This window comes from Drosophila erecta, unplaced genomic scaffold (assembly GCF_003286155.1).
Source record: "Drosophila erecta strain 14021-0224.00,06,07 unplaced genomic scaffold, DereRS2 tig00000055-arrow-pilon, whole genome shotgun sequence".
In the NCBI taxonomy this organism is placed as follows: Eukaryota; Metazoa; Arthropoda; class Insecta; order Diptera; family Drosophilidae; genus Drosophila; species Drosophila erecta.
Window position 1 is genome coordinate 1,936,781 of NW_020825200.1, and position 26,390 is coordinate 1,963,170.

At 42.4% G+C, this 26,390-nt stretch overlaps 4 protein-coding genes across 4 annotated transcripts; 3 read left to right on the plus strand and 1 right to left on the minus strand.

Annotated features, from left to right (window-relative positions):
- The first annotated feature begins 9,397 nt into the window (after nucleotides 1-9,397).
- LOC6542719 (putative gustatory receptor 22a) lies at nucleotides 9,398-10,647 on the plus strand. The gene is made up of 2 exons (XM_001968285.1): nucleotides 9,398-10,414; nucleotides 10,474-10,647. The coding sequence occupies exons 1-2, from the start codon at nucleotides 9,398-9,400 to the stop codon at nucleotides 10,645-10,647; spliced, it is 1,191 nt and encodes a 396-aa protein (XP_001968321.1).
- Nucleotides 10,648-11,075: 428 nt separating this feature from the next.
- LOC6541669 (putative gustatory receptor 22b) lies at nucleotides 11,076-12,301 on the plus strand. Its single transcript, XM_001968286.1, has 2 exons — nucleotides 11,076-12,083; nucleotides 12,143-12,301. Exons 1-2 carry the CDS (start codon nucleotides 11,076-11,078, stop codon nucleotides 12,299-12,301), a joined length of 1,167 nt encoding a protein of 388 aa, XP_001968322.1.
- A 653-nt stretch (nucleotides 12,302-12,954) lies between these two features.
- LOC6541161 (putative gustatory receptor 22d) lies at nucleotides 12,955-14,176 on the plus strand. The gene is made up of 2 exons (XM_001968287.1): nucleotides 12,955-13,965; nucleotides 14,024-14,176. Exons 1-2 carry the CDS (start codon nucleotides 12,955-12,957, stop codon nucleotides 14,174-14,176), a joined length of 1,164 nt encoding a protein of 387 aa, XP_001968323.1.
- A 3,987-nt stretch (nucleotides 14,177-18,163) lies between these two features.
- Nucleotides 18,164-19,394, minus strand: LOC6541440 (gustatory receptor for bitter taste 22e). Its single transcript, XM_001968288.1, has 2 exons — nucleotides 18,372-19,394; nucleotides 18,164-18,316 (listed from the first exon to the last, which is right to left on the minus strand). The coding sequence occupies exons 1-2, from the start codon at nucleotides 19,392-19,394 to the stop codon at nucleotides 18,164-18,166; spliced, it is 1,176 nt and encodes a 391-aa protein (XP_001968324.1).
- Nucleotides 19,395-26,390: the final 6,996 nt, after the last annotated feature.

Here is a 26,390-nt window from a genome sequence, read left to right on the forward strand (position 1 = left end):
CAAATTGAACATTGATCGATGGCAGGATTATCTTCTCCCACCCCTATAAACACTTCTAATTGATATTGAAATTGAGACTTTTGTTTGCCGCCATAGTAAGCAAACCAACTACCAGCCGGATAAATTTAAATTTGGGTGCTGCAAGGATAATCTCCCCATTTCCTCCGACTTTTCCTGCCACCTCAAATGTGCGAGTCGTTGACATGAATAATAAGAGTTTCGACCACGGACGCAGGACTGTCCGCAGACTAAGGCCTAAGGACTACTGACCTCCCCAAACTGATTTCCTCGAACGGATGTTGGTCTCGAAATTATGGCAGCAGAGAGGATAGAATCGCAGAAGAGAGCGAAAGCTTCTCTGGAGAGTTATCTGAAAGATACCCCGACCGAAGAGCGGCTGTTCCTGGCTTCATGTTGACAATGTCTGGCAACATTCGTCGCATCCTTCGTCGCATCCTTCGTCCTTTGGCTCTCCCTCATATTGATTTCTTGCTCTGTTTTGGCTTCGATTTGAGGTTGAAGGCGGTATAAAGAGCCAAGGAATGGGTGGCAGATGGATTTCTGGGTCAATTGCTTACTGTTTGTTGGTGACACTTTTCGGGGATTCCACTCCAAAAACAACAGGCCTTCAACTTGAAATGGGGTAACCATATGCCACCCTTTTCCCACTTCACTCACTTCAAACCAATTACGAACTTGGCCCAAGCGACAAACACTTAATTGGTTTAAAAGCCTTGACACAAAGTTTTCACTGGCAATTTGCGATGGCTGCGCATTTCCATGCAGTCCAACTGACATGCCACGCCCACTTCAATCGAGGACCACAAATTTATTTGTTTTGGCTTGCAGTGAGGGAAAATGTACGAAATTCTGCGGACAAAGCCAAAAATAAATGAACACCCGTTCAGGTCAAAGTGCAGTGGATGCACCCCTTCGTCCTTCGTTTCCCTCGCCTAACGCCTGATTATCGGAACCCCCTTTTTGTGATAGATGATGCCGCCTGTTTCTGTTCCTGGCAACCTTTTAAAATTCCGCTCACGCAGGACATCAGCTTGGATCCTGGGATCCGTTCCAATGCTCCTGCCCCTGGCTTCGTCCTTCAGCAACGAGCTGCGGTTTCCACGGGCGGAGGGATGGGGTTCAAATCGGGAAAAACGGGCGGGAAAACACTGTGCAGCTGCAATTTGGGGCTTCGGTTCGGCTGACAATGTCAGCACTTTCATTATTGCCCGCATTTTGGACTCAAAGTAGGACAAAGGAAGGAGCTTAGGCAAAAGGGCGGTGGGCAGGGTCGTTCAAGAGCATTATTCCATGCTACTCGCCAAAGTTCCGATGAGGCAGCAATCAAAGCATTTTCCAAGTGTTTTCTGGCATTTTCAGGGATCCGATGAAAGGCACCAAATGGGTAAGAAATCCGAGCCAGCTCAACTGAATTGCCTAAGTTTTTCTCGCTCGACAGGTGAATTAGGAGAAATCCACATCCGGTTGGAAAACCTTTACAATTCAAACTGATTGAGAAACTAGTTCCTGTATTTAATTTTCAACAATTTGATGGCTTTCCCCTTCTCCTGGCCAGCTCAGCGTTCCATTACGCATACGCAGCGTTGACCACACTAGTTTGTCTAACTTGTCTTTTTCAACCGACTGGGGAAATGCTTTTAGACCCGCTTTCAGAATTCCTAATGAGAATTCCCCGAGACAAGTTCCCGAGTTCGGACATAGCTTAGAGGAATGTTTTCCTGCACTTTTCAAACGGTCAAGGTTGCTTTCTGACCTTGAACTTACACATGAAGACACTCGAATGAAAGCCGCGGTGGGAAGCAATAGTGCTTCCATTTGCTTTTCTTTTAAGTGAGACCACTTCGCCATTGGAAAATCCCACGACCACCCATTCCCTTGCCTCCTACTTGACTTAGTTTCCATTTCGACATTTCCTTTGGCCTACAAATGCAAATGGAAACACGGATAAAGTGAAAAATTCTTCTGTTATGCCAGCCACCTTAAGCCGCTGTTTCGCCAGGGAAATAAAGATTTTCTTCGTGGCTTTCCTGACCCCAATGCATCACTAGTTGAGCTTCTCCTCGAAGCTTAAATGGAGATGAGCACCTGCCTTCCTCCTCATCTGGGGTCACATCAATTTGAATGTTTCGCCTTGTTTGAGATGCTAATGCTGCGGAGAACACGAATATCTCAGTTGGCGGGGAAGCGGAATAGAGAGCTTAGCCGGCGGGGAAAGAGGGAAAGTCAAGTTGCAGCCACGGGAGTCACGTCCTCTGTTCTCCATCCTCCACTGTCGATTGTGCGACAGTTGAACACTCGAAATGGGTCGAAGGTGTTGCATGATTTATGGATGGATGAAGATGCAGGGAGATGCACTTGCTGTTTATGTTCCAGGTGGTTAATATCCGGGATGGGAAACATCTCGAACAATAGGAACTGGGAACTGGGAAGAGGGAAAGCATCTGCATATAGAAGACATCCGTACCCCCTCTTTCCCTTTCTCCAGATAGAGACATCTGCCACTTCACCCGATTCATTCCCACACTGTGAACACATTCAGTGAACGCCCATTGAGGCATGCATAAAATATGTTACAAGGCAACCGACCATGCCCACTCCACTGAAAGGGGCGGTGGATTCCGGGAGATGGCAGCCTGCCATCGATAAATTCGTTAAAATCTTCGCTTCATTCAATTAAAAGGGAAACAAAATAAACGGAAAACACGTCACCAGAAATGAAGGAAATTTAAGAGGGGAAGAGTGAGGATATGCAAAGTGAGATGTCATCCGTGCGGGAAATCAGAAAGGATATTTCTGAATCGATCTGGACTGACGTAATGAAGAAATAAAGTCTCGATTTACTAGGGGTGAAAGGATAATGTGGTCAGAACCAGTTCGTCCTTGGAGTAAGGATCCCTTTTCATTTCTTTGGGTTGAATCGTAATTGAAAGCTGTTTAATAAGAAGCTTTAAACTTATTGGTGGTGAAACAATGGCTACACCGTTTTCAGCTTGAGTTTTTTTCACTTTTGTAAATCTGATCAAGTGAAAGATAATTTCAGTTTCTTAATGCAGTCAAATGGTTACCAAAATAAAGGGAGCCAGTTGCCTGCTTGTTTTAATACTTCGACTGAGTAGATGGAATTCCACATTTGGGCTCAGCTTCCAGTTGCTAATGTATGAAGAGGTCCTCATTAGTTTTGTATGACTACGCAAATGAGGGAAACTCAGAAGGGAGCTGTGCTGCGAATTCGGGTTGGCAAGTCATGTGAGCTAATGATAAACACTCTTGTTAAGGATGTGTGGAGAGGGAGGAGGAAAGGAACTAAGCCAAAGCGGAAGCTCAGATAACGGACAACGAGAACCAGGATGTGGGAATGGTAGCGGAAATGGGAACATGGATGCAAAGGACTTCATTTTCATTTGTTCACTGAATAATTGCGCACTTTAATTGAAAATACAAATGCACTTTCTTCGACCGCAGAATAACGAATGAAGAAAAATCAGCTTCAGCGAATGTTATGACGGAGTTGAAATGAAATTAAAGTCAAGAGCTGTGCACTTTGGGACAATCCAGTCTGCTAATGAGGCACTGAAATGTCAAAGAAAATGAAATGCAAATCGCTGAAAATTTAAAGAAAGCTAACGATGGAAATCAGAACACTCAAATGTTGCGCTCCATTGGTTTATAAATAAGCTGTCAATTAAGAATATGATATTTCTTCAAGGGAATTTAAAGTAGTGAAAACTCTGCCCAGAAAAAGCACTTCGAGCTCTGCCAAATGAGGCGACGGAAAATGGGGGAAAAGGTCGGAAAAGCAAGCAAAGCAAATGCAAGGAACATGGAAAACTGCCGCAATTTGTTGCAAAAACAAAGAAAGTTTCGCTTGTCGAAAAGGAAATGCAACAAAGTAAAGGATGGGAAATGCGGCAGGGGAGATATTTAAATCCTTTTCCACCGAGTTTTCTCTTCCTGAGCAGAAACTGCAATCAGCCACTCCCACAATTCTCGCTCCGCCCATTTTGATGGCGCTTGATAAGACCCCACAGAGAAATAGAAAAAAATTGGAAAATGAAGAGGGAAAAGTTCATGTTTTTCCCTGTCAACTCTTCTTTAGTTCTGTTGAAGAAAGAAAGGGCAAAATTTGGTCGATGAAACGGGTTACAAGTGGGGGAAGCCACGAAGGACTGAGGACACATGAGCTTGCATTTGTGTTGTTTACAACTGGTGAGTGACTTTTATTGCCTCCCATTCGGATTTGCATTTTCAGAGCAACTGCAAGGCCCCTAATTGAAAGTAGGGCGAATCGGGAACACAAATCATGGATTATGGATGTAAGGACTGAAAACGGGCTAAGAAGAAGCCTCAGGATCGATTCATTGGCAACTTCCAGTTCAGAAATTCTTCATGAAAGTCCTTTCCCATGTGCAAGGATTCTCCCTTGCGTTTCTTTTCTACAGCCTCATTTTCATTCTCGCCGCATTGGAACTCTGAATGTGCGAGCATAAAACTAAGTGCTTCTTTTCAGGATCTCTCCCTCGTCCCTTCTTATATCGCATATCCCCATAACTTACATCCCGTGCCTTCCTGAATCCTTTCATTTCGTATTTAGCCAGAGGGAAACGCAACAGAAAGGAAAATGCGGCTAGACAAGAGCTTGAAAGCAAGAAAAGGACCACAGCTGGGAAGAGAAAGAGAGGGTAGACCACTGATGGAAAGAGAGGGGAATGGAGGGGGACAGCAGTCAGCATTTGCTGACTTAGCTGCAATTATGGCAGATATTTTTATGAACTTGATGTCAGCACATACTCACACTGAGACACATCCTCCGACACATGACACACTCACACACAAACACCCCCTCACACACACACTCATGGCTAAAGGAGAGTAGAAAGGGACATTACGACTCCTGAAAGGAGGAAAGCAGCGAGAAAAGGCCAAACGGTGCATGGAAAATGAAGATGAAAACGCCAGTTGGAAAATCATCCGCAGAAGTTTATGAAGTTGTTGCTCAGTACTCCACAGATAAGATTTGTTATTGTGCTACTCACCATTAAAAACCATTTAGAGTTTTATATAACGTAGTGTTTTTTCTATTTACCTTTTACTTCCTGGCTGCTTTAAAAATGTGGTATCAAAATTAATTTCACTCTGCTCTTCAATGGCACTTGCAACTGAAAAACGTGTCCATGGTGAAAAACCGCACACATTTCCGCAGGAGCGCAACAAACAGCAGAAGTTAATTGTTCAAATATTCTCAGAGCACACATGCAACGCCCTTTGACCTCCGCTCCCCACCCCCTCGGCAGTCCATTGCTGAAACAATGGAAGTAGGCGCCACAAGATCAGGACTCTGTTTTCCCCAAAAACGCACTGCCAAATAATTTACGGCACATTTTCATTGTTAATTTTTATAGAGGGAACTAAGGGAAAATGGAAACTCTACTGCTTTATTGCAGTTTATTTCGAGGCTCGATAAGAATCATCAACAATTCATTTCCAGTTTCATTGCCTTCCAATTTCGCGAATTTTATTCCTTTTAAAGAGGATTTTTCCTGCGGGAAGAACGATGAAATTCCCGCCGTAAAATTAAATTTCTCGCAATTAATTCCGATTCCCCTCCGCTTGCGGAAAACTTCGCTGGAATTTTTATCGCTGACCCGGAATGACCTTCGCATCGATTTCATCGCCTCCCACTTCCCAGTCTCCCCTGTTTTATTTTCTTTTAATTTATTTATCTTTGTTGAAGATGTTCCTTGAAGTTGATTTTATGCTCAAGCTGGCTTTTCTCATTTCGGTCCCCTTTCCTGTCGCCTTTTAATTGTGTTTAAATTATTGGGAAGAGTGGGGAGGAGCTTCGATTTCTGTTTATCTTTAGCAATTTAGTAATTTATTGCTCCGGAAATTAAAAAAGTTTACGAAGGAAAGTGGCTCCAGGGACTTTTAATATATTTCAAAACGCTCAGATGTAAATGGGTAAACGCTTATGATGTACAACATGAAGAAGATCATACGTTTCGTGCTTAGAATTTAAAAATTATATTGAAACAACGGATAGATATCGACCTAATTCTGTATGAAAAATGACCATATATTTTTATATTACATTATTTGACCACCCACAGAATCTTCCTTTATTTTCATCCTACAGATCATAAATTAAACAACTTTTCCGAAAAAGAGCAACAGCCAAAACTTCTCACGCAGAAGGATTTCCCATTTTATCGCTTCGTTTTCAATGCTGATTTTTATCACGGGACACATTGAAAATTTACGACTTTTCACAGCGCATAAATTCTGCGCCGTTTGCCAATCCTTATTATCTGCAAAATACTTTATGCGCATCTGAGGAATACACGGGAACAGGGAGCATCTAATGGATACATGAAGCCAAATTGAGACACTTTGCATAGACCAAAGCAATCATCATCCCCTCGAACGGAGTCGGGAAACTCGGTAGGGAAAAGCTCGGAAAATGAGCCAAGAAATAATGATAAAAGGTGAAAAATGCACTTTGCGGAAAGGAAAAACAGAAAATGCTAAGCGTAACTTATTATGAAGGAGCAAAGGAAAAGGGGAACGGGATAAGAAAACTTTCTGCGGAGCTTCAGCTGCATGTGTTGCATACTTTGTGGGGCTCCAAAGAAAGCATGAAAAATGGGCAAGGGGAAAACTAATTTTTAATGCCTCCCATAGGGAAGGAAAAATAGGAAAAGTTTCTTCCTCCGATTGCGACGCAAAATGTTGTCACTTTGTATCCTGGCAGCAGGGATCATCAATCGCCGCTCTCTTTTCTGAGTCGCCAACGGATTCATCAGAAAAATGTAAGAAATAGGAGTAGTAAACCAAACTTCTTCTTGTTTGCCAATAAATTTTCAATTTCCGCCTGAAATTTGCAATTTATTTCGCTGCAGCAAAGCTAATTTCCCGCTCTCCCAACCCTTCGCTCCTTTGTAAGTCACTTTCAGGGAGTTTTCCCAGGTGGATGGTAGTTTTCCCTGCAGTTTTCCACACAAGCTCAGCAGAGTTTATCGAAAGACATAAATACATCGGAAAATTGCATTGTCTGCTCCCAGGATTGCACTTTATTAGATAAGCAAAATAAGGTAAGCATCTGCCGCATTCCTCGGCGATCCTTTGACAAGTAAACAACTGCAAAAGTTCGCCCTCCATTTTCCACACATAAATCCCGGCATTTTTCTCAATGGTGCTGTCAGCAATTTGATTTGATTTGCCAACTCTGCGAAAATATTTCATAAATATTTGCCCGGCATTTTCCCGATTTTTTAGCACTTTTTCTGGGGTTTCCTTCTTATCGGCGAGCGAACATTTGCAACTGGGAAAATATTTTTCACTCTTTCCGTTTGTTTTTCCCTTGCTACTTTGTAGTGCAAATATTTTTGACCGTTTTTGCACTTCATTTGCCTGGGTGGGCGTGGCTGTTTGTTTTTCTTTGATGTGCTAAATTGGTGCAACGATTGCATTCGGATTGAGATTTGATCGCCTTGAAATCGTAGAAGGTAACTAGGATTATGGGGAAAATGGGGATGGAAGGCCCTTAGCTTGCATTCCTAACTCTCGAAACAGAGATTTTTATTTGCAGGCCCCTTTGGGACAATATCCATTTGCTTTTAACGAGTTGCGGGCAAAGTTTTCCCGCAGGCAACGCGAATCCTTTTCCAAGTGAAACATTAAACTTTGCCCCATCAGAAAATAAGGATAACAACAGGGTGGCAAAGGATGTCAGCTGAAAGACAGCCAGGATAATGGCCAAGGAGACATGACAGCAATAAGAGAAAACATTTCCAATAATCCCAAGAAATAGGTTAAAAGCGGGACATTTTCATGACATTTTTGTCATCCTTTTGAGCATTACATATAAATGCATGAATAATGGCCAACAGATTTGTGAAGTTATTTTAAGGTCAACGAACATTTGAACCACTTGGCTAAAGTCTGGCTAAAACAAAAGTTCAAAAGAAAATAAACACAAATTCTGTTGCAAAATACATTTCACCCACCCACGCCTATTTTTTCCACCTTTTCTAACATAATTTATCTAATTAACTCATTTTGAGTGTACTCTTGTTCCCCTTTTTTCCTTTAAAAAAATGTCTTCAAAGGATTTCTTTTAGCCCAATATGAACGATATCCGTTACACACTCCAATAATGCCAATTCGCTTAAATTCTACCTGGGACGGCCTAATTGCATGCGAATTCCTCGAAGAGGCTTAACTTCTGTGTTTCGTCTTAGAGATGTTTGTTCCCTGGCGCATATATTTTAATGAAATCACGCACTCAAAGTTTGTAGCCATTGGTAAAGCTGAAAATAAAAAAAACACATCTTCAGTGCTTAAGAAACGAGGTAGAAATTGTTTACGAAGGAGAAGGGCAAACTTATATCTGTTCTAGAATACCAAGGAGAATATGCACACCTTCCTTGTATTCTGCAATCAGTTTATCAGTCCACATGACTCAGTTGAAGACCATTTTTCGTTTCAGTAAGGTCGAGCTGCAAATGGCTAAAGTCGTTCCCACACTTGAGAGATTGCACTCGTGTATCCAAGCAAACTGCATGAGTCGCAGGATGTCCTTACCCCACTTCATTGTTGGTTCTGTTTGTGCCTGATTGTTTGCTGTGGTTAGCAATTAAAAATTCAAGCTACTGTTGTGTCGGGAAATGCCTTAATCATTCCAATTGCAAGCTTTGTAGCAAGTGCCCACCTCGAGGAGCTGACTTCAAAATGTGGTTTGATAATGGAATGAGTATGCTAAACAATTTAGACGGCATATCATAAAAGAAGGTATTTAAGCTCCTTGAAATTGTTATACACGTAGATGAAATAGAAAACTCAAAAGGAACAACTTACTCGCCGAAAACAGAAAAATACCAACACTGAAATGGAAAAAAAGTGGCAGTTCCACGTGACAGCTGCCAAAAAACTTTGGCGGCAAACGCAATTGCCAAAAAAAACCGGAAGTTGAAAAAGCGTTAACTTTGAAACAGTGTCAAAAACTACACGCGCGTTTGTAAGGAAGGCTACAACTATTTGAAAGTTTGAAATGTTAATGAAAGGTTAAAAATGTGTCCAAAGTCACTGAAATCTGGTTCTAAAAAGCAATTGGCACTCTTAATAAGTTCTTTTTCTAATCATATTCCAATCTTTGATTGAGCGATTTTCAGGTAGTACTTCTGCACCTTAACTCTACAAATATTACATTCCGGGTAATGAAGTTTTTCCTAAAAGTCGACCCACCGCAACTCATTGAGCGAAAGTTCCCCATAATTAGTTTGCCTATCTGGCTGACCCATCAAGCCGTCAGCACTTAATGTTGATAACGTTCCGAAGGGTCATTTCCGTGTCACAAATTATTCCGAGTCGGACTTCAACAATGTCACAACCGAAACGCATTCATCGCATTCGCCAGCGCCTGGTCCGCTTCACCATAAAGGCCACCTTGTATGGATCCTGGGTCCTGGGACTATTTCCCTTCACCTTCGACTCGAGGAAAAGGCGGCTGTACCGCTCCAAGTGGCTTTTGGCATATGGCTTGGTGCTGAACCTAGGTCTGCTGGTTTTATCCGTGATGCCGGCCACAGATGATCACAACTCCGTCAAGGTGGAGGTCTTTGAGCGGAATCCATTGGTTAAGCAGGTGGAAGAGCTCGTAGAGGTTATCAGTTTGATAACCACACTGATGACCCATCTGCGAACCTTTTCGAGGAGCAGCGAACTAGTTGAGATTCTCAATGAGCTACTGGTGCTGGAGAAGCGTCACTTCAGTGAGCTCATCCTATTGGAGTGCCACAAATTCAATAGGTATGTGATCGAAAAGGGTCTTGTGGTAATCCTGGAAATCGCGTCCTCTTTGTTGATCTACTTTGCAATACCGGATAGCAAGATTGTTGTCCATGAGGCAGTCTGTATCTACATTGTGCAGCTAGAAGTGCAAATGGTGGTGATGCACTTTCACCTGGCAGTGATCTACATATACCGGTATGTGTGGATAATCAATGGACAACTGCTGGACATGGCCAGTCGACTGAGAAGCGGAGACAGCGTGGATCCTGATCGAGTCCAACTGCTGCTCTGGCTATATTCTCGTCTTTTGGACTTGAACGCCCGCCTGGCCGCCATTTACGATATTCAGGTAACATTATTTATGGCCACCTTGTTTTCGGCCAACATTATTGTGGGCCATGTGCTGGTCATTTGCTGGATCAACGTCACGAGATTCTCCCTGGTCGTCATGATCCTGCTCTTTCCCCAAGCGCTGATCATCAACTTTTGGGACCTCTGGTTGGGAATCGCCTTCTGCGAGTTGGCTGAGAGTACGGGCAAAAGGACCTCCCTGATCCTAAAGCTATTTAATGACATGGAGAACATGGACCAGGAAATGGAGCGACGAGTAGGTGGATATTTGTTTTGATTCTTAACTAATTCTTTACACATTTACCCATTTTTTAGGTAGCTGAATTCACCTTTTTCTGCAGCCATCGCAGGCTCAAAATTTGCCATCTCGGATTGTTCGATATAAACTATGAGATGGGCTTCCGCATGATAATCACCAACATTTTATACGTAGTTTTCTTGGTGCAGTTTGATTATATGAATTTGAAATTCAAAACAGATGTTCAATAATACCAATTGAGGAGGTGTTTTGTAAATTTTCATATTAAGACGACTAAAAACGATAACATTTAATACTTAAAAACTTCTCTGTGACTTTTAACATTACTTTTCTTCAATCTTTGGCTTACAACCCTTACCGTCCTATAATTCATCGAGTATGCAAGCAATAACTCCTCTCCCGTTTACCACTACACATAATTACCATATTAATTTGTTTGTACTACCTACAGTCAGTCCTCTGAAATCGATAGTTCATCACATTAATTATTTAATTATTAATCATTTTAAAAGGGCTTATGTTGATGCTTAACTTGGGAAGCCGTCAGCCCTTTGTTTACTGCTTTCTATTATAGTGTTCCCGTACATTGCCGGGTGTTTACTTACATTTTTGTGTCACCAGTTGACTTGACCAATTTATTTCTCTGTCGTGGTCGGAAATGTTTGGAACAAGCCGCGAAATTCGTCCTTATTTGGCAAGACAGATCCTAAAAGCCACTCTCTATGGATCCTGGCTATTTGGTTTATTTCCCTTCACCGTGGACTCCGGAAAAAGAATATGCCAACTGAGGCGATCCCGCTGCCTAATTTTGTACGGCCTAGTCGCTAATTACTTTCTTGTATTCATTCTGATTCGATTGGCGTTTGAGTTTAAGAAACAGAAACTAGAAGCTTTTAGGCGAAATTATGTGCTGGAAATCATTAACATATTAATTGCACTGATAAACATTCTTTCCGCCATATTGATACACTTTATGAACTTTTGGGGCAGCAGACAAATTGAGCAAATATGCAACGAACTTTTAACTCTTGAGTATCAGGACTTTAAAGACGTGAATAAGAGAATTTGCCCAAACTTCAGCTGCTTTCTGATTCAAAAGTGTTTGAGTAAAGTGGGCCAGTTGATATCTTTCTTCACGCTCATCTACGCAATTCCGGGAAATGAGTACCCTTTCTATCTCGTACTCTTGAGCTGCCTGATGGGAGTATCCCTCAACTTGAATACCATACACTACCATGTCGGAGTCTTGTTAATCTATCGCTATATATGGCTCATAAACGGGCAACTGAAGGACCTAGTGAGCTATCTAAAACTGAATCCTGGGGCAGACTCCTCCAGATTACACATATTTCTTTCCTTATACAACCGCCTTCTAGGGCTCTATGAAAAATTGGTAAACGCCTACCAATACCAAGTGACCCTATTAATAACATCTCAGCTAGCTGGCAACATTGTGGTCATTTATTTCCTCATTGTCTATGGAATCAGTATGCGTACCTTTTCCATCTTTTTGGTGGTCTTCCCGCATTCTCTGTTAATAAACATTTGGGATTTCTGGCTGTTCGTTGTCGTATGCGAACTTACCGAAAAGGCTGGTGACGAAACCGCAGTTATCCTAAAAATATTTTCCGATCTCGAGCACAGAGATGATCGGCTAGAAACAAGTGTGAGTACATACTCTTATGTGTGAAAATTATATGTAATTATAATCAATTCTTTTAACAGGTCAACGAGTTTGCTTGGCTTTGCAGTCACCGGAAGTTCCGATTTCAACTGTGCGGACTGTTTTCTATAAACTACAAAATGGGCTTCAAGATGATCGTAACCACATTCCTCTACTTGGTATACTTAGTTCAATTTGATTATATGAACTTGTCGGCTTAACTTTTCAATTTATTAAAAACGAATGATATTCAATGCTTTCAAAGTTTTATTTTGTTGCCCCTCATGAACGCCTCTAAATCGATAGGTCAACCCCTTGCACCTTCATTGATAACCCTAAAAGGGCTTATATAGATTGATTAACCTAATAGCTCCAGTTCCTCGATAATTGCTTATATATATTACTTTATTGTATATACTTTATATGGTCGGAAACTTTTCCTTCTGCCTGTTACATACTTTTCAACGAATCTAGTATACCCTTTTACTCTACGAGTTTAGAACTTCAGCCTTAGGGCATTTCTTAATTTTCAGGAATAACATCAAACAAATTACAAAAAAATGTACAAAAAAAACAAAATTTCTAAATTTGAATGCAGATTTTTAGAGAATTGCCGCAGAAACATTTGCCACTTTAAAATCCGATTATGATAAGTTGAGTTATGGAGTTTAGAACTTCAGCTTCTGTTCATAGAAAACAAGTACTCTTAAGAGTATGAATTGTGGATGCTATTAAACAAATTACTTCCTGCTTAAATTTTATCTTAATGTGGCTGGCGTTATCTTGCTCATTCAGAACTGTACTAATTAATATTTCGAATTATATGCCCGTTTTATTGGGGCATTGTGACGGCTGATTCATCAGTCGTCCTGCGATGTTCCGACCTCGATGTGGTTTTCGACAGAAGTTGGCCTACATTGTCCTCAAATCGATCCTTTACAGCTCCTGGCTGCTGGGAATATTTCCCTTTAAGTATGACTCCAAGCAGAGGAGATTGCGGCGCTCCAAGTGGTTGATCCTTTTTGGAATAGCCATGAGCTCCTGTCCTCTTATCCTGATGCTAAAACAGAGTGCAGAGGACCAGAAACATGCAATCAGGTTGGATGTCTTTCAGAGGAACTCCCTGCTCCATCAAATTAGTTCACTGATGGGAGTAGTCGGAGTGGTGACCATCTGTACGGTGTATTTGCGAACCCTTTGGAGGAGCAAACACCTGGAGGAGATCTACAATGGGTTGATGCTGCTGGAAGCCAAGTACTTTTGCTCTGATGCAGTGGACTGTCCCGCCTTCGATGGCTATGTGGTCCAGAAAGGAGTTCTGATTATCGTGGGACTATTAGCTCCCTGGATGGTGCACTTTGGAATGTCCAATATTAATTTGCACGTAATGAGCGTCGTGGTCGTCTCGGTAATTAAGTTGGGAACGCTTCTCCTGGCCGTTCATTATCATCTTGGGGTGGCTTTCATTTACCGATTTGTGTGGCTCATAAACCGGGAACTCCTGAGCCTGGTTTCCTCCTTGAGGGGCAACCACAAGGGCAGCTCATCCAGAGTTCGCTTTCTCCTGAAACTGTACACCCAACTGGTGCATCTATATAGCAGACTGGCCGATTGCTACGACTGCCAGACGGTCCTAATGATGACAGTATTTCTGGCTGCCAACATCATCGTTTGCTTCTACATGATTGTCTACAGGATCAGCCTGAGCAGGATGTCCTTTTTTGTAATGTTAATTATGTTTCCCCTCGCACTAGCTATCAATTTCATGGACTTTTGGCTGATCATGCAGCTTTGTGATTTGTTGCAGAAAACTGGAAGACAAACTTCGATGATATTGAAGCTGTTCAACGACATTGAGAGTATGGACAAAGATCTTGAGAGAAGTGTAAGTTAAAGTGATGTTTCCTTTATAACCACCGCTTAAATAGAAATTGTACCCTTAGATATCAGACTTTGCCCTGTACTGCAGCCATCAGAGGTTTAAGTTCCTTCACTGCGGATTATTTTACGTAAATCGGGAGATGGGCTTTGAAATGTTCGTCGCCAGCGTTCTGTACTTGCTGTACCTGGTCCAGTTTGACTTTATGAACTTGTGACTCCCCAGGCTTTCAATTAGGGTTGAGTTCCTTCAGAGCTGCCACTAAGTCTCCCGGAAAGACATGAGATGCAATATTAAGCATGTGACATCATGGCAATAAAAGCTGAATCACTACCCCTACAAGCGGTTGTCGTCGAGTGAATGAAGTGAGTGACTTGCAGTTGGGCAAAGGATGGGAATTTGGAACAGGGCCGCAGGCAAAGCTACAGCTGCAAAAGCCAAACACCTTTGGAATTCCTACTCCTTAAACGAGACTATGCAAAAAGCCAGAAGTTAAGCTCTCAAAAACGGAAGAGCCAAAAGCGTCTGAAAGAATGGAGTGGCTGTAAAAAGAGTGCAATTAAGGCCAGCAAATAAATGAGTTTACTGCTTTGCAGCCAGCTGTGCATGGAATTCCCCTTTTTAATACTCTGCAAAAACAATGGAACTAACCTACATGAGTCGTTTTAAGAGCGCTCTGGCTTTTGTTCACACAAGAAATAAACATATTAAATAGGAGGATTATTACGAACCCTATTGTCTTTAGAATTTAATTAGGAAAATATTAGAAACCAGGTTACGTTAAGACATTTGTAGGTATTTGGTATTTGTAAACAATCAATCACAATGCAATCACCTGCGCTTGATTTATGCCAATATTTCTATACACGGTGTGTTCTGCTGGACATTGGCAACATTTAGGCCAGAAAACTACAACTGACAGGCAACAATTAGGCCAACAATGTGGGGCGCACAAAAAAAGTCAGACAATGGCCCTTCGTCCTTGGCATCCCCAACATCCTTGGCTGTCAGCCACAGTCCTTCGGTCCTTTTTGGGCCCCTCGTCGAGGGAGAGCCCCATTATCTTCGATTATCGAGAGCACAAAGCCAGCTGCGATAACAGGGCCCAGCAGCCACACTCGACACAATCGCGTAAATTGATTTTTATTATCCTGTGCAGGGGATTCCCCTCCTGCCGCACGAAATCCTCCGTTCTCTGTTCTCAGTTCTCGAGTTTCTGCAAATTTCCTGCCCATCCAGCACGGCGGGCAAACAAATATAAACTCGAGTGTACACAAGCATTTGATTTATTGCCCTGGCCCAGGACATCCGCCAATTGTTTGGGCCACGTGGCATTCCCCGGATCCCTGGGATCCTTTGTTTACACAATAAAATGCCAGCAGTGAAGTCAACATTAGGTCAACATTCTTGCTATTGGTGCGACTCGTCAACGCTTACGGATAATTCGATTCGCTCATCTCGATTTGTGCCAGCTTTCAATATATTTTTATTAAAATGACAGCATCTGGTTATCGCCCTGCTGAGTGAAGCACATTTTCACCATTTTCACGGAGCCAAGAATTCATAAAAATTGTCTCGCTTTATGATGATTCGCACTGTCAGCAGAAATAGGCCCGAAATGGGTTTCCTTTATAGTTATAAGTTCGGCTATCTGCCCCTCATTTCACTCTTCATTATGCGCTCATCTTGTTTATGATATTGGTTTTTATGGTCGACACTACCAATTGAATGAACGCAACAAAAGTTTCAAGCTTAAATATTCGTTTAGCAATAGAGATAGTGTTTAAGAAATAAATCTCAAGTTGTTTCTTAGCCAAGTGCAAGTGCAAAGTGTTGCCAAAAGAATATGGCTGAAATATTTAGCCAGACTTTCCACTAATTGCCCGGCTCTTCTTGGCTTCTTCCATCGCGCCTTTTCATCCTTCAGATAGTTCCGTTTTAGCTGGGGACACAAATCGGCTTTGCTCTTCGTTGAATTGTTGTTTAAACTGCCAGCAACTTGCAGCAAATTGGCAATTATTTAATCCTCAAACTTTTCTGAGCCAAACTTTCGGTGGAAGCTCCTTCCCTCCGCTCCGATCGGCTTATATAAATTGAGGGCCTCCAGCCCAAATTATAACGCATTGGCAAACTAATTAAGGCAGTCGGCTCGAATCAATGGAACAAATGGTGCAAATTTAGCGAAATTAGGAAAGGGCTTTGGAAAGGGTGTGCCTTTCATTAACTGCTTCCCTTGAAGTTGAAAGTCTGTGCAACTGACTCGCTCCTCAGTCCATCAGAAACATTCCCCAATTTGCGGCTGCTGGAAAACATATAAATTTAAATTAAAAATTTGCTGATAAACTTTGACCCTTCGTATTCAGCCTTTGGCAATCCTTTTGGGTCATTGAACGTCCTTTAACTGAGAGAAAACGAAAAAGTTTCGTCTGCTTCGTCCCTAATTACAATAAATGGACAGTCAGCCCGATTTTGTAGAATGCCTGGCGGCAAATTTTAATTAATTTGCTGGACAAATTATAAATTGAGGTGAACTTGCTGTCAGGAAAGTGTGAAAGGCTGAACACATTTTTACCTGATTTGGAAAAGAAACGCCGACCTTTCCGTACTAAGTCATTTGGATAATTGGAAAGCTATTACATGTGATTTAATGTAGGTGCCTAATAAAATATATGACCCCTTCCCCGGCTGACTTTTATATTGCCATAAAATAATGGCTGCACCAATAAATATTCCGCCAGACAAAAACAGAATGATAGCGGAAATTATCGACGGAATTTACGAGTCTGCCTCATGAGCATGCGATGGCGCATTTCGGCGAACTAATGTGTCCATCAGGATTTTTATGGTGTAAACAAAGCAATGAACAATTTGCGCGCAATCCGGATAAAGCCAATAAATCAAATATATTGGCCACAGCGAAAGGGAGGAAGTGCGACCCGAAACTTTTTGCTGAGCCAAGTTGGATGGCTACAGCAGTCTGTAAGTGGATAGGGAGCGCAGGACTCAGGATAATAAAAATCAATTTACGCACTTTTGCTGTGAGCGACGCGTCCTTTCTAGTTGTTTTTACTGCCGATGTTGCTGATGTCCCCTTCAGCATTGTTCTTCTTCTCTGGCCTTTTAATCGAGGCTAATGGCGGTGATTCTTGGCATTAGAAGGGTGGTCCTGGAGGTGGTCCTGGAGGTGGTCCTGGCCTGGCCTTGACAGCGGTTGGCCTCTGACAATAAGTGGCTAAGGGTCAGATTATCCGCAGCCTCGAGTGTTGATTTTTAACAGGATTTTATCCCTGCACTCAGCAGTTTAATTGATGCCTTCCAGAGGGATTTGATTTCAATCCAGAAGGGATGAAGACTTTAAAGCATGGGAATGTGGTATCAAATTTAAGGCATTTTTTATTCCAAGATATTTCAAATAATAGAGCTGGTGCTGTGGCATTGCTAATTAATTGATTTAATAGAGGTATCCCTGCAGCATGTATACAATAAACTCCTAGAACTACACAACATGCGTTTGTTTGAATGGAAATCCGCAACAAAAGCAAAGCCCGGAGCACAATAAATCAGGAAAAACAAGCAGGCAGCGAGGAAAGTGTGGAAACAGCTGGAAAATCGCAGTCAGGGAAATTAGCAGAGCACACACTATGCATCGCACAAGAGTCGAACAAAGAAAATGCGCCAAAACTACTGCTTTCAGCTTTTCTGTGTTTTCTCCGCAGCCATTGTTCGCCGGAAAATCCAGCTGCATTCTTAGCCAGTCGAAAAAAAGAATATACTCGTACAGAGAGCTGAAAACTCGTTCATTTGTTGGCCTTAATTGCGCTGCTTTTCACAGCCACTCTTTTTCCCCGAATCCTTTCGACTTGTGCATATTCTCCTTTTGGCTTTAGAATGGCCGCCTTTTTTTGGAGGAAGGGAAATAAATCTCCTTTCATTGCTTCGTTTTCCTGCTGATGTCCTGCGGCCGTGTTCCCGTTCTCTCGGCCTAAAAGTCAAAAGGGCTTTCACTTAGACACGGCTCCGTGTAAGCTCGGGTACACATCCCACTTGTCCTGCCACCCTTTTGAAAATCCCCTGACTTCTTGAGCTGTCACTTGTTAGTCCCGCGTGCTCCCCGCGTGCTTTCAAGGACCCTCAACTCCAGACGACACAAGGAAGTGCGAACCAATTAGAGGACTCTTCCACGGGCGCTTTTAATGGGCTATCGTCACAGGTTCCAAAAATCGAACTGGATGAGGAACAGCAGGTACAGGAAGCTGGTGATGGCCATGCGAAAGCCCGTCTCGTAGTTCACGTAAAACAAGCCGCAATGATGGAATCTCAGTCGGCGATGGCTGCAGAATAATGCAAAGTCCGTGATCTAGCTTAAGAAATGTGGATTCAAATTCGGAATAATGCTATAGAGTTCAACTTACACTTCTCCCCAGTTTCTCATCTACACATTCAATATCATTGAACAACTTAAGGATGGTGGAAGTTTGCCTACCAGTTCTTTCTGCCAGCTCACAAATCTCGATGTTTAGCCAAAAATCCAACATGTTGATGATCAGCGCTTGAACGAAGACCAACATTTTAATGTCCAGGTTTTTGTTCAGACTAATGGAGTAGATTATGAAGAAGTAGATTCCCAGAACGTTGGCGATCAGAAAGCTGGCCATCACCATGACCATTTGATAATCATAGATGGATGCCAGACGATGGCTGAGATCCAGCAGGCGACGGTACAGATTGAGCAGAAAGTCCACCCTTTCAGACTCAACAGTTTTCCCATTCGCCAGTTTGTTAACTAGTTTCAGGAGCTCCCTATTTACAATCCACACGTATCGGTAGACAAAGACCACGGCCAGGTGAAAATGTGAGGCCCCCAGAAGAACTGCCAGCATCATCAAACACAAACTGCCGAGTCCAATGAAGAACTGTGCACTGAAATTCGGTGACATGCCCAGTTCCAAGGCCAGCATGGATATTATTTCCAGCACAAGAAAGGATCCTTTGTACAGGACGAACCTGTCGAAGCTGCAGCACTCCTCCAAAGAATAATCACGAAAGTGGCGGTGCTGCAGGTCCTCCAGTTCGTTGAAGGTCCTCTCGATATCGCCGCTCTTCCAGAAACTTCTCAACAGCATTATTGACACCATTGAAAGGCCTTGAATGTCGTGAATGCCATTGATCTGCTCGGCCAGTGCGTTCCTGTGGAACAGCTCCATTCGCAGCGGACTTTCGCTCTCCGTGTCATTGGTAGCGACCAGCAGAATGAATGCCGCATTCAGGACACAGCCATACGCAATTAACCACTTGGAACGACGCAAGGTCCTTGTCCAGCTGTCGTAGGTGAAGGGAAACACGCCCAGGATCCATGATCCGTACAGAGCACCCTTCAACGTGAGGCCAGTCCACTTCTGGCGGAAGCCACTGCCACTGCCACTGGGCCGGAACATTCCGCCCGGAGAGTCAGCCTCGAATGGTCACGAGTGGCATCCACCGACGAGTGCCAGCTGCGATAAGGTTGGTTGCCTATACAAATGGTTTCCGGACTTGGTGAGGGAAATGCCGATGAAGGGATTACTTGTCCAGACCAGCAAACATTTCACCTCTCCGCACTGGCAGAAATCAATGGAATCAATAAAAGTTTTAACATTTCATTAAACTTGCATAATGGAATCTTTTTAGGTACATGTTCCATGGAACTTCGGGCTACACTTTTACCATTTCATTGCATGCCATTTCAGAAAATGTCTCACTCAGCTTGCTTGATCTAATTAATCTCAGTGTAGTTGCCCTGCATACCATCGCTTTATAGGCCAAACAAGTTGTTTGTGCTCATGATGCGAGCAACATTTGCTGCGATTAAATCATTTAATTAATGGGATGGACACTGGTTAAAGTTTTCCGCCCCCAATGCTTCCCACTTTGTCGGGTCATTTCTGAGGGCAGGGTCGTAAAAAATAATTTGGAGCAGCCGGAAGGAAACCTGAAAACAACCTGGAGAAGAGCCACTCATTGCAATTCATCTGAAATCGGTGAGGAGCTTCGAGTGCGATAATATGCCGGCATATTTCACTTCACATCTGAAGAGCTCTCTTGGAGATGAAGAGGAGTAGGAGTCTTTGAGCCTTTGTTGCGTGAAATCCCCTCAAGGGGCCTTCCTTCCTGCACTGGAGATTTTCCGAAGTTGTGAAAATGAAATTTCATTCAATTAGTGTGGCGGACGACATGTTTATGCCCCGATGAGCTGCTGAAATATGAGCGATGAGACCGAGAGGAGTGTCCGATTGTGGGGAATATTTGTAGGTGTCCAGTCAGGCGCTCGAGTCCTTGAACCCAAAATGCTTGAACCTCCGATTAATAAGGCTCAATTGCACTCAGTAACTGAATTCCTTCATCGAAGTGTTGGCAATTTTCTCTCCAGATATTTCAGTTTTCATTTTACCCCGTCCCCAGTGGCCGCTACAAACTTTCAAATGGTTTAAAGTTGTTTCCCGATGCGCCTGCAGTTTTTGACACTGTTGCAAAGTTAACGCTTTTGCAACTCCCCTCTTTTAGGAAGTTATGTTAGCTGCCAAACTTATAGCAGCTGTCACCTGGAAGTTCCACTCTTTTCGCTTTTCATTAGTGGTATTTTTCTGGCACCTTTCAAAGTCTGTTTTTGGCGGAGTGCCATTGCAGCTTTGACACTTCTTTCACAAAGCCGTGAGTCACCCAAAGGGAAGATCAAGGCTAATAGCAAATCCTTGTCCCAACGGATTTCAATTAATTCTAAAGCACTTTCCCAGAAAGCAGAAGCTTTGCCTTGTAAATTGCTAAGCAGATTCATTCTATAATCAAACCACATTTTCATAACAATTGAGAGCAGCTGAGCCGCATCCTCGGGGTGTCCTTTGTGGGTCCTTTGGGGACATTCGCTACACAGTTTGCAATTAGAATTAGGAAGGCAGTGCTCGACACAATAGTTTGAATTTTTAATTGCTGACCACAGCAAACAATGAGGGAACAAACAGGGACCAGGGCTCATCCAATTTGCATTGCTAAGCGAGTTCATTCTCTCTTGTAGGAGAAAGTGACTTTACCCATTTGCAGTTTGAGCTTAATTAAACGCAAAACGGTGTGCAATTGTGGATTGTCGTTTTCCCTGAGTGGAGCTCTTCCCTTCTTTGGAAGCTTTAATAAACCACAGAATGTGGGTGATCCCCCTCTCAATTGTACCCTACTTCTTCATATAGAGTTTCCTTGCCTTTCGTAAGTGCTGATTAAACGCGTAATTTAAGCGCCAACGCTTTTCTTTTTCAAGGCCTCACCAGCGCTTAACACACTTTCCCAAAAACGTGCGTAATTGCATTAGAACTGAGGCGCCAAAATTCAACACGTTAGAGGCAAAGCGGGAAAAGTTATCAGACGTTGCGTATACGCCACGTGAGCCGCCTTCTAGGCAGTCCTTCGCAATTAGGCCACGCAAGTCACATTTTGTCTCAAACGACATAATTAGAGGCTGTAAAGGATTTCCCTACCAACGTCAAACGAAGCCAAGAGAAATCTTCCGAAGAAGGTTTAAAAAAAGGTATGGAAATGTGGGTGTTAAAGAATGGGCCCGGAATGAGTTAATTAGACAAATTACATTAGAAGTGTCTGAAAAGGGGGAAGGACCAATTTAAACAAGATTTGTGCTTCTATTCTTACATTCCGGCTTACCATTTGGGATTTGATAAAAATTAGCTATGTGATTCCAGATTTACAATGTTCCTTGATATTTTAAATATACCAAACAATCTTTTGTCTACATGCATTTATTTTCAATGCCTCTAAAAAGTGGAAACATGAAAGTGTCGCGCCTTTAACCTCTTCCTTTGGATTATTGAAATTGTTTTCTCTTATTGCCGGCATGTCTCCTTGGCAATTATCCTGGCTGCCTTTCAGCTGACATCCTTTGCCACCCTGTTGTTATCCTTATTTTCTGATGGGGCAAAGTTTAATGTTTCACTTGGAAAAGGATTCGCGCTGCCTGCGGGAAAACTTTGCTCGCAACTCGTTAAAAGCAAATGGATATTGTCCCAAAGGGGCCTGCAAATAAAAATCTCTGTTTCGAGAGTTAGGAATGCAAACTAAGGGCCTTCCATCCCCATTTTCCCCATAATCCTAGTTACCTTTTACGATTTCAAGGCGATCAAATCCCAATCCGAATGCAGTCGTTGCACCAATTTAGCACATCAAAGAAAAACAAACAGCCACGCCCACCCAGGCAAATGAAGTGCAAAAACGGTCAAAAATATTTGCACTACAAAGTAGCAAGGGAAAAACAAACGGAAAGAGTGAAAAATATTTTCCCAGTTGCAAATGTTCGCTCGCCGATAAGAAGGAAACCCCAGAAAAAGTGCTAAAAAATCGGGAAAATGCCGGGCAAATATTTATGAAATATTTTCGCAGAGTTGGCAAATCAAATCAAATTGCTGACAGCACCATTGAGAAAAATGCCGGGATTTATGTGTGGAAAATGGAGGGCGAACTTTTGCAGTTGTTTACTTGTCAAAGGATCGCCGAGGAATGCGGCAGATGCTTACCTTATTTTGCTTATCTAATAAAGTGCAATCCTGGGAGCAGACAATGCAATTTTCCGATGTATTTATGTCTTTCGATAAACTCTGCTGAGCTTGTGTGGAAAACTGCAGGGAAAACTACCATCCACCTGGGAAAACTCCCTGAAAGTGACTTACAAAGGAGCGAAGGGTTGGGAGAGCGGGAAATTAGCTTTGCTGCAGCGAAATAAATTGCAAATTTCAGGCGGAAATTGAAAATTTATTGGCAAACAAGAAGAAGTTTGGTTTACTACTCCTATTTCTTACATTTTTCTGATGAATCCGTTGGCGACTCAGAAAAGAGAGCGGCGATTGATGATCCCTGCTGCCAGGATACAAAGTGACAACATTTTGCGTCGCAATCGGAGGAAGAAACTTTTCCTATTTTTCCTTCCCTATGGGAGGCATTAAAAATTAGTTTTCCCCTTGCCCATTTTTCATGCTTTCTTTGGAGCCCCACAAAGTATGCAACACATGCAGCTGAAGCTCCGCAGAAAGTTTTCTTATCCCGTTCCCCTTTTCCTTTGCTCCTTCATAATAAGTTACGCTTAGCATTTTCTGTTTTTCCTTTCCGCAAAGTGCATTTTTCACCTTTTATCATTATTTCTTGGCTCATTTTCCGAGCTTTTCCCTACCGAGTTTCCCGACTCCGTTCGAGGGGATGATGATTGCTTTGGTCTATGCAAAGTGTCTCAATTTGGCTTCATGTATCCATTAGATGCTCCCTATTCCCGTGTCAGATGCGCATAAAGTATTTTGCAGATAATAAAAATTGGCAAACGGCGCAGAATTTATGCGCTGTGTAAACTCGTAAATTTTCAATGTGCCCGTGATAAAAATGTGAAATAAAAACAAAGCGACTAAATAGAAAATCCTACTACGGGAGAAGTGTAGGCTGTTGTTCTGCTGAAAAGTTTTAATATCTTATGATATTTGGGCTGAAGAGAAACGAAGTTCTTTCGATAGGTCAATAAATGGACTATAAATATTTATGGCCATTAATCATACACAATTGGGTCTATTTCAACCCCTAAGTTCAAAATCATTTCAAAATTCTAGGAACCAAACGTAATCCCTTTTTAGGTTACACATCCTAGCATATTCAGATGAACTAAGAGTCCCAGAGCTATTTTCCTTCGTAAACTTTCTTTAATTTCCGGAGCAATAAATTTCAAAGAAAATTTCGATCCAATTCTTGTGGGAATTGCTAAAGATAAACAGAAATCGAAGCTCCTCGGCCACTCTCCCCAATAATTTAAACACAATTAAAAGGCGACAGGAAAGGGGACCGAAATGAGAAAAGCCAGCTTGAGCATAAAATCAACTTCAAGGAACATCTTCAACAAAGATAAATAAATTAAAAGAAAATAAAACAGGGGAGACTGGGAAGTGGGAGGCGATGAAATCGATGCGAAGGTCATTCCGGGTCAGCGATAAAAATTCCAGCGAAGTTTTCCGCAAGCGGAGGGGAATCGGAATTAATTGCGAGAAATTTAATTTTACGGCGGGAATTTCATCGTTCTTCCCGCAGGAAAAATCCTCTTTAAAAGGAATAAAATTCGCGAAATGGGAAGGCAATGAAACTGGAAATGAATTGTTGATGATTCCTATCGAGCCTCGAAATAAGCTGCAATAAAGCAGTAGAGTTTCCATTTTCCCTTAGTTCCCTCTATAAAAATTAACAATGAAAATGTGCCGTAAATTATTTGGCAGTGCGTTTTTGGGGAAAACAGAGTCCTGATCTTGTGGCGCCTACTTCCATTGTTTCAGCAATGGACTGCCGAGGGGAGTGGGGAGCGGAGGTCAAAGGGCGTTGCATGTGTGCTCTGAGAATATTTGAACTATTAACTTCTGCTGTTTGTTGCGCTCCTGCGGAAATGTGTGCGGTTTTTCACCATGGACACGTTTTTCAGTTGCAAGTGCCATTGAAGAGCAGAGTGAAATTAATTTTGATACCGCATTTTTAAAGCAGCCAGGAAGTAAAAGGTAAATAGAAAAAACACTACGTTATATAAAACTCTAAATGGTTTTTAATGGTGAGTAGCACAATAACAAATCTTATCTGTGGAGTACTGAGCAACAACTTCATAAACTTCTGCGGATGATTTTCCAACTGGCGTTTTCATCTTCATTTTCCATGCACCGTTTGGCCTTTTTCTCGCTGCTTTCCTCCTTTCAGGAGTCGTAATGTCCTTTGTGTGTGAGTGTGTGTGTGCGAGTGTGTCATGTGTCGGAGGATGTGTCTCAGTGTGAGTATGTGCTGACATCAAGTTCATAAAAATATCTGCCATAATTGCAGCTAAGTCAGCAAATGCTGACTGCTGTCCCCCCCATTCCCCTCTCTTTCCATCAGTGGTCTACCCTCTCTTTCTCTTCCCAGCTGTGGTCCTTTTCTTGCTTTCAAGCTCTTGTCTAGCCGCATTTTCCTTTCTGTTGCGTTTCCCTCTGGCTAAATACGAAATGAAAGGATTCAGGAAGGCACGGGATGTAAGTTATGGGGATATGCGATATAAGAAAGGAGCAGGGAGAGATCCTGAAAAGAAGCACTTAGTTTTATGCTCGCACATTCAGAGTTCCAATGCGGCGAGAATGAAAATGAGGCTGTGGAAAAGAAACGCAATGGAGAGTCCCTGCACATGGGAAAGGACTTTCATGAAGAATTTCTGAACTGGAAGTTGCCAATGAATCGATCCTTAGGCTTCTTCTTAGCCCGTTTTCAGTCCTTACATCCATAATCCATGATTTTTGTTCCCGATTCGCCCTACTTTCAATTAGGGGCCTTGCAGTTGCTCTGAAAATGCAAATCCGAATGGGAGGCAATAAAAGTCACTCACCAGTTGTAAACAACACAAATGCAAGCTCAAGTGTCCTCGGTCCTTCGTGGCTTCCTCCACTTGTAACCCGTTTCATCGACCAAATTTTGCCCTTTCTTTCTTCAACAGAACTAAAGAAGAGTTGACAGGGAAAAACATGAACTTTTCCCTCTTCATTTTCCAATTTTTTTCTATTTCTCTGTGGGCTCTTATCAAGCGCCATCAAAATGGGCGGAGCGAGAATTGTGGGAGTGGCTGATTGCAGTTTCTGCTCAGGAAGAGAAAACTCAGAGGGAAAGGATTTAAATATCTCCCCTGCCGCATTTCCCATCCTTTACTTTGTTGCATTTCCTTTTCGACAAGCGAAACTTTCTTTGTTTTTGCAACAAATTGCGGCAGTTTTCCATGTTCTTTGCATTTGCTTTGCTTGCTTTTCCGACCTTTTCCCCCATTTTCCGTCGCCTCATTTGGCAGAGCTCGAAGTGCTTTTTCTGGGCAGAGTTTTCACCACTTTAAATTCCCTTGAAGAAATATCATATTCTTAATTGACAGCTTATTTATAAACCAATGGAGCGCAACATTTGAGTGTTCTGATTTCCATCGTTAGCTTTGTTTAAATTTTCAGCGATTCGCATTTCATTTTCTTTGACATTTCAGTGCCTCATTAGCAGACTGGATTGTCCCAAAGTGCACAGCTCTTGACTTTAATTTCATTTCAACTCTGTCATAACATTCGCTGCAACTGATTTTTCTTCATTCGTTATTCTGCGGTCGAAGAAAGTGCATTTGTATTTTCAATTAAAGTGCGCACTTATTCAGTGAACAAATGAAAATGAAGTCCTTTGCATCCATTTCCCATTTCCGCTACCATTCCCACATCCTGGTTTCGTTGTCCGTTATCTGAGCTTCCGCTTTGGCTTAGTTCCTTTCCTCCTCCCTCTCCACACATCCTTAACGAGAGTGTTTATCATTAGCTCACATGACTTGCCAACCCGAATTCGCAGCACAGCTCCCTTCTGAGTTTCCCTCATTTGCGTAGTCATACAAAACTAAT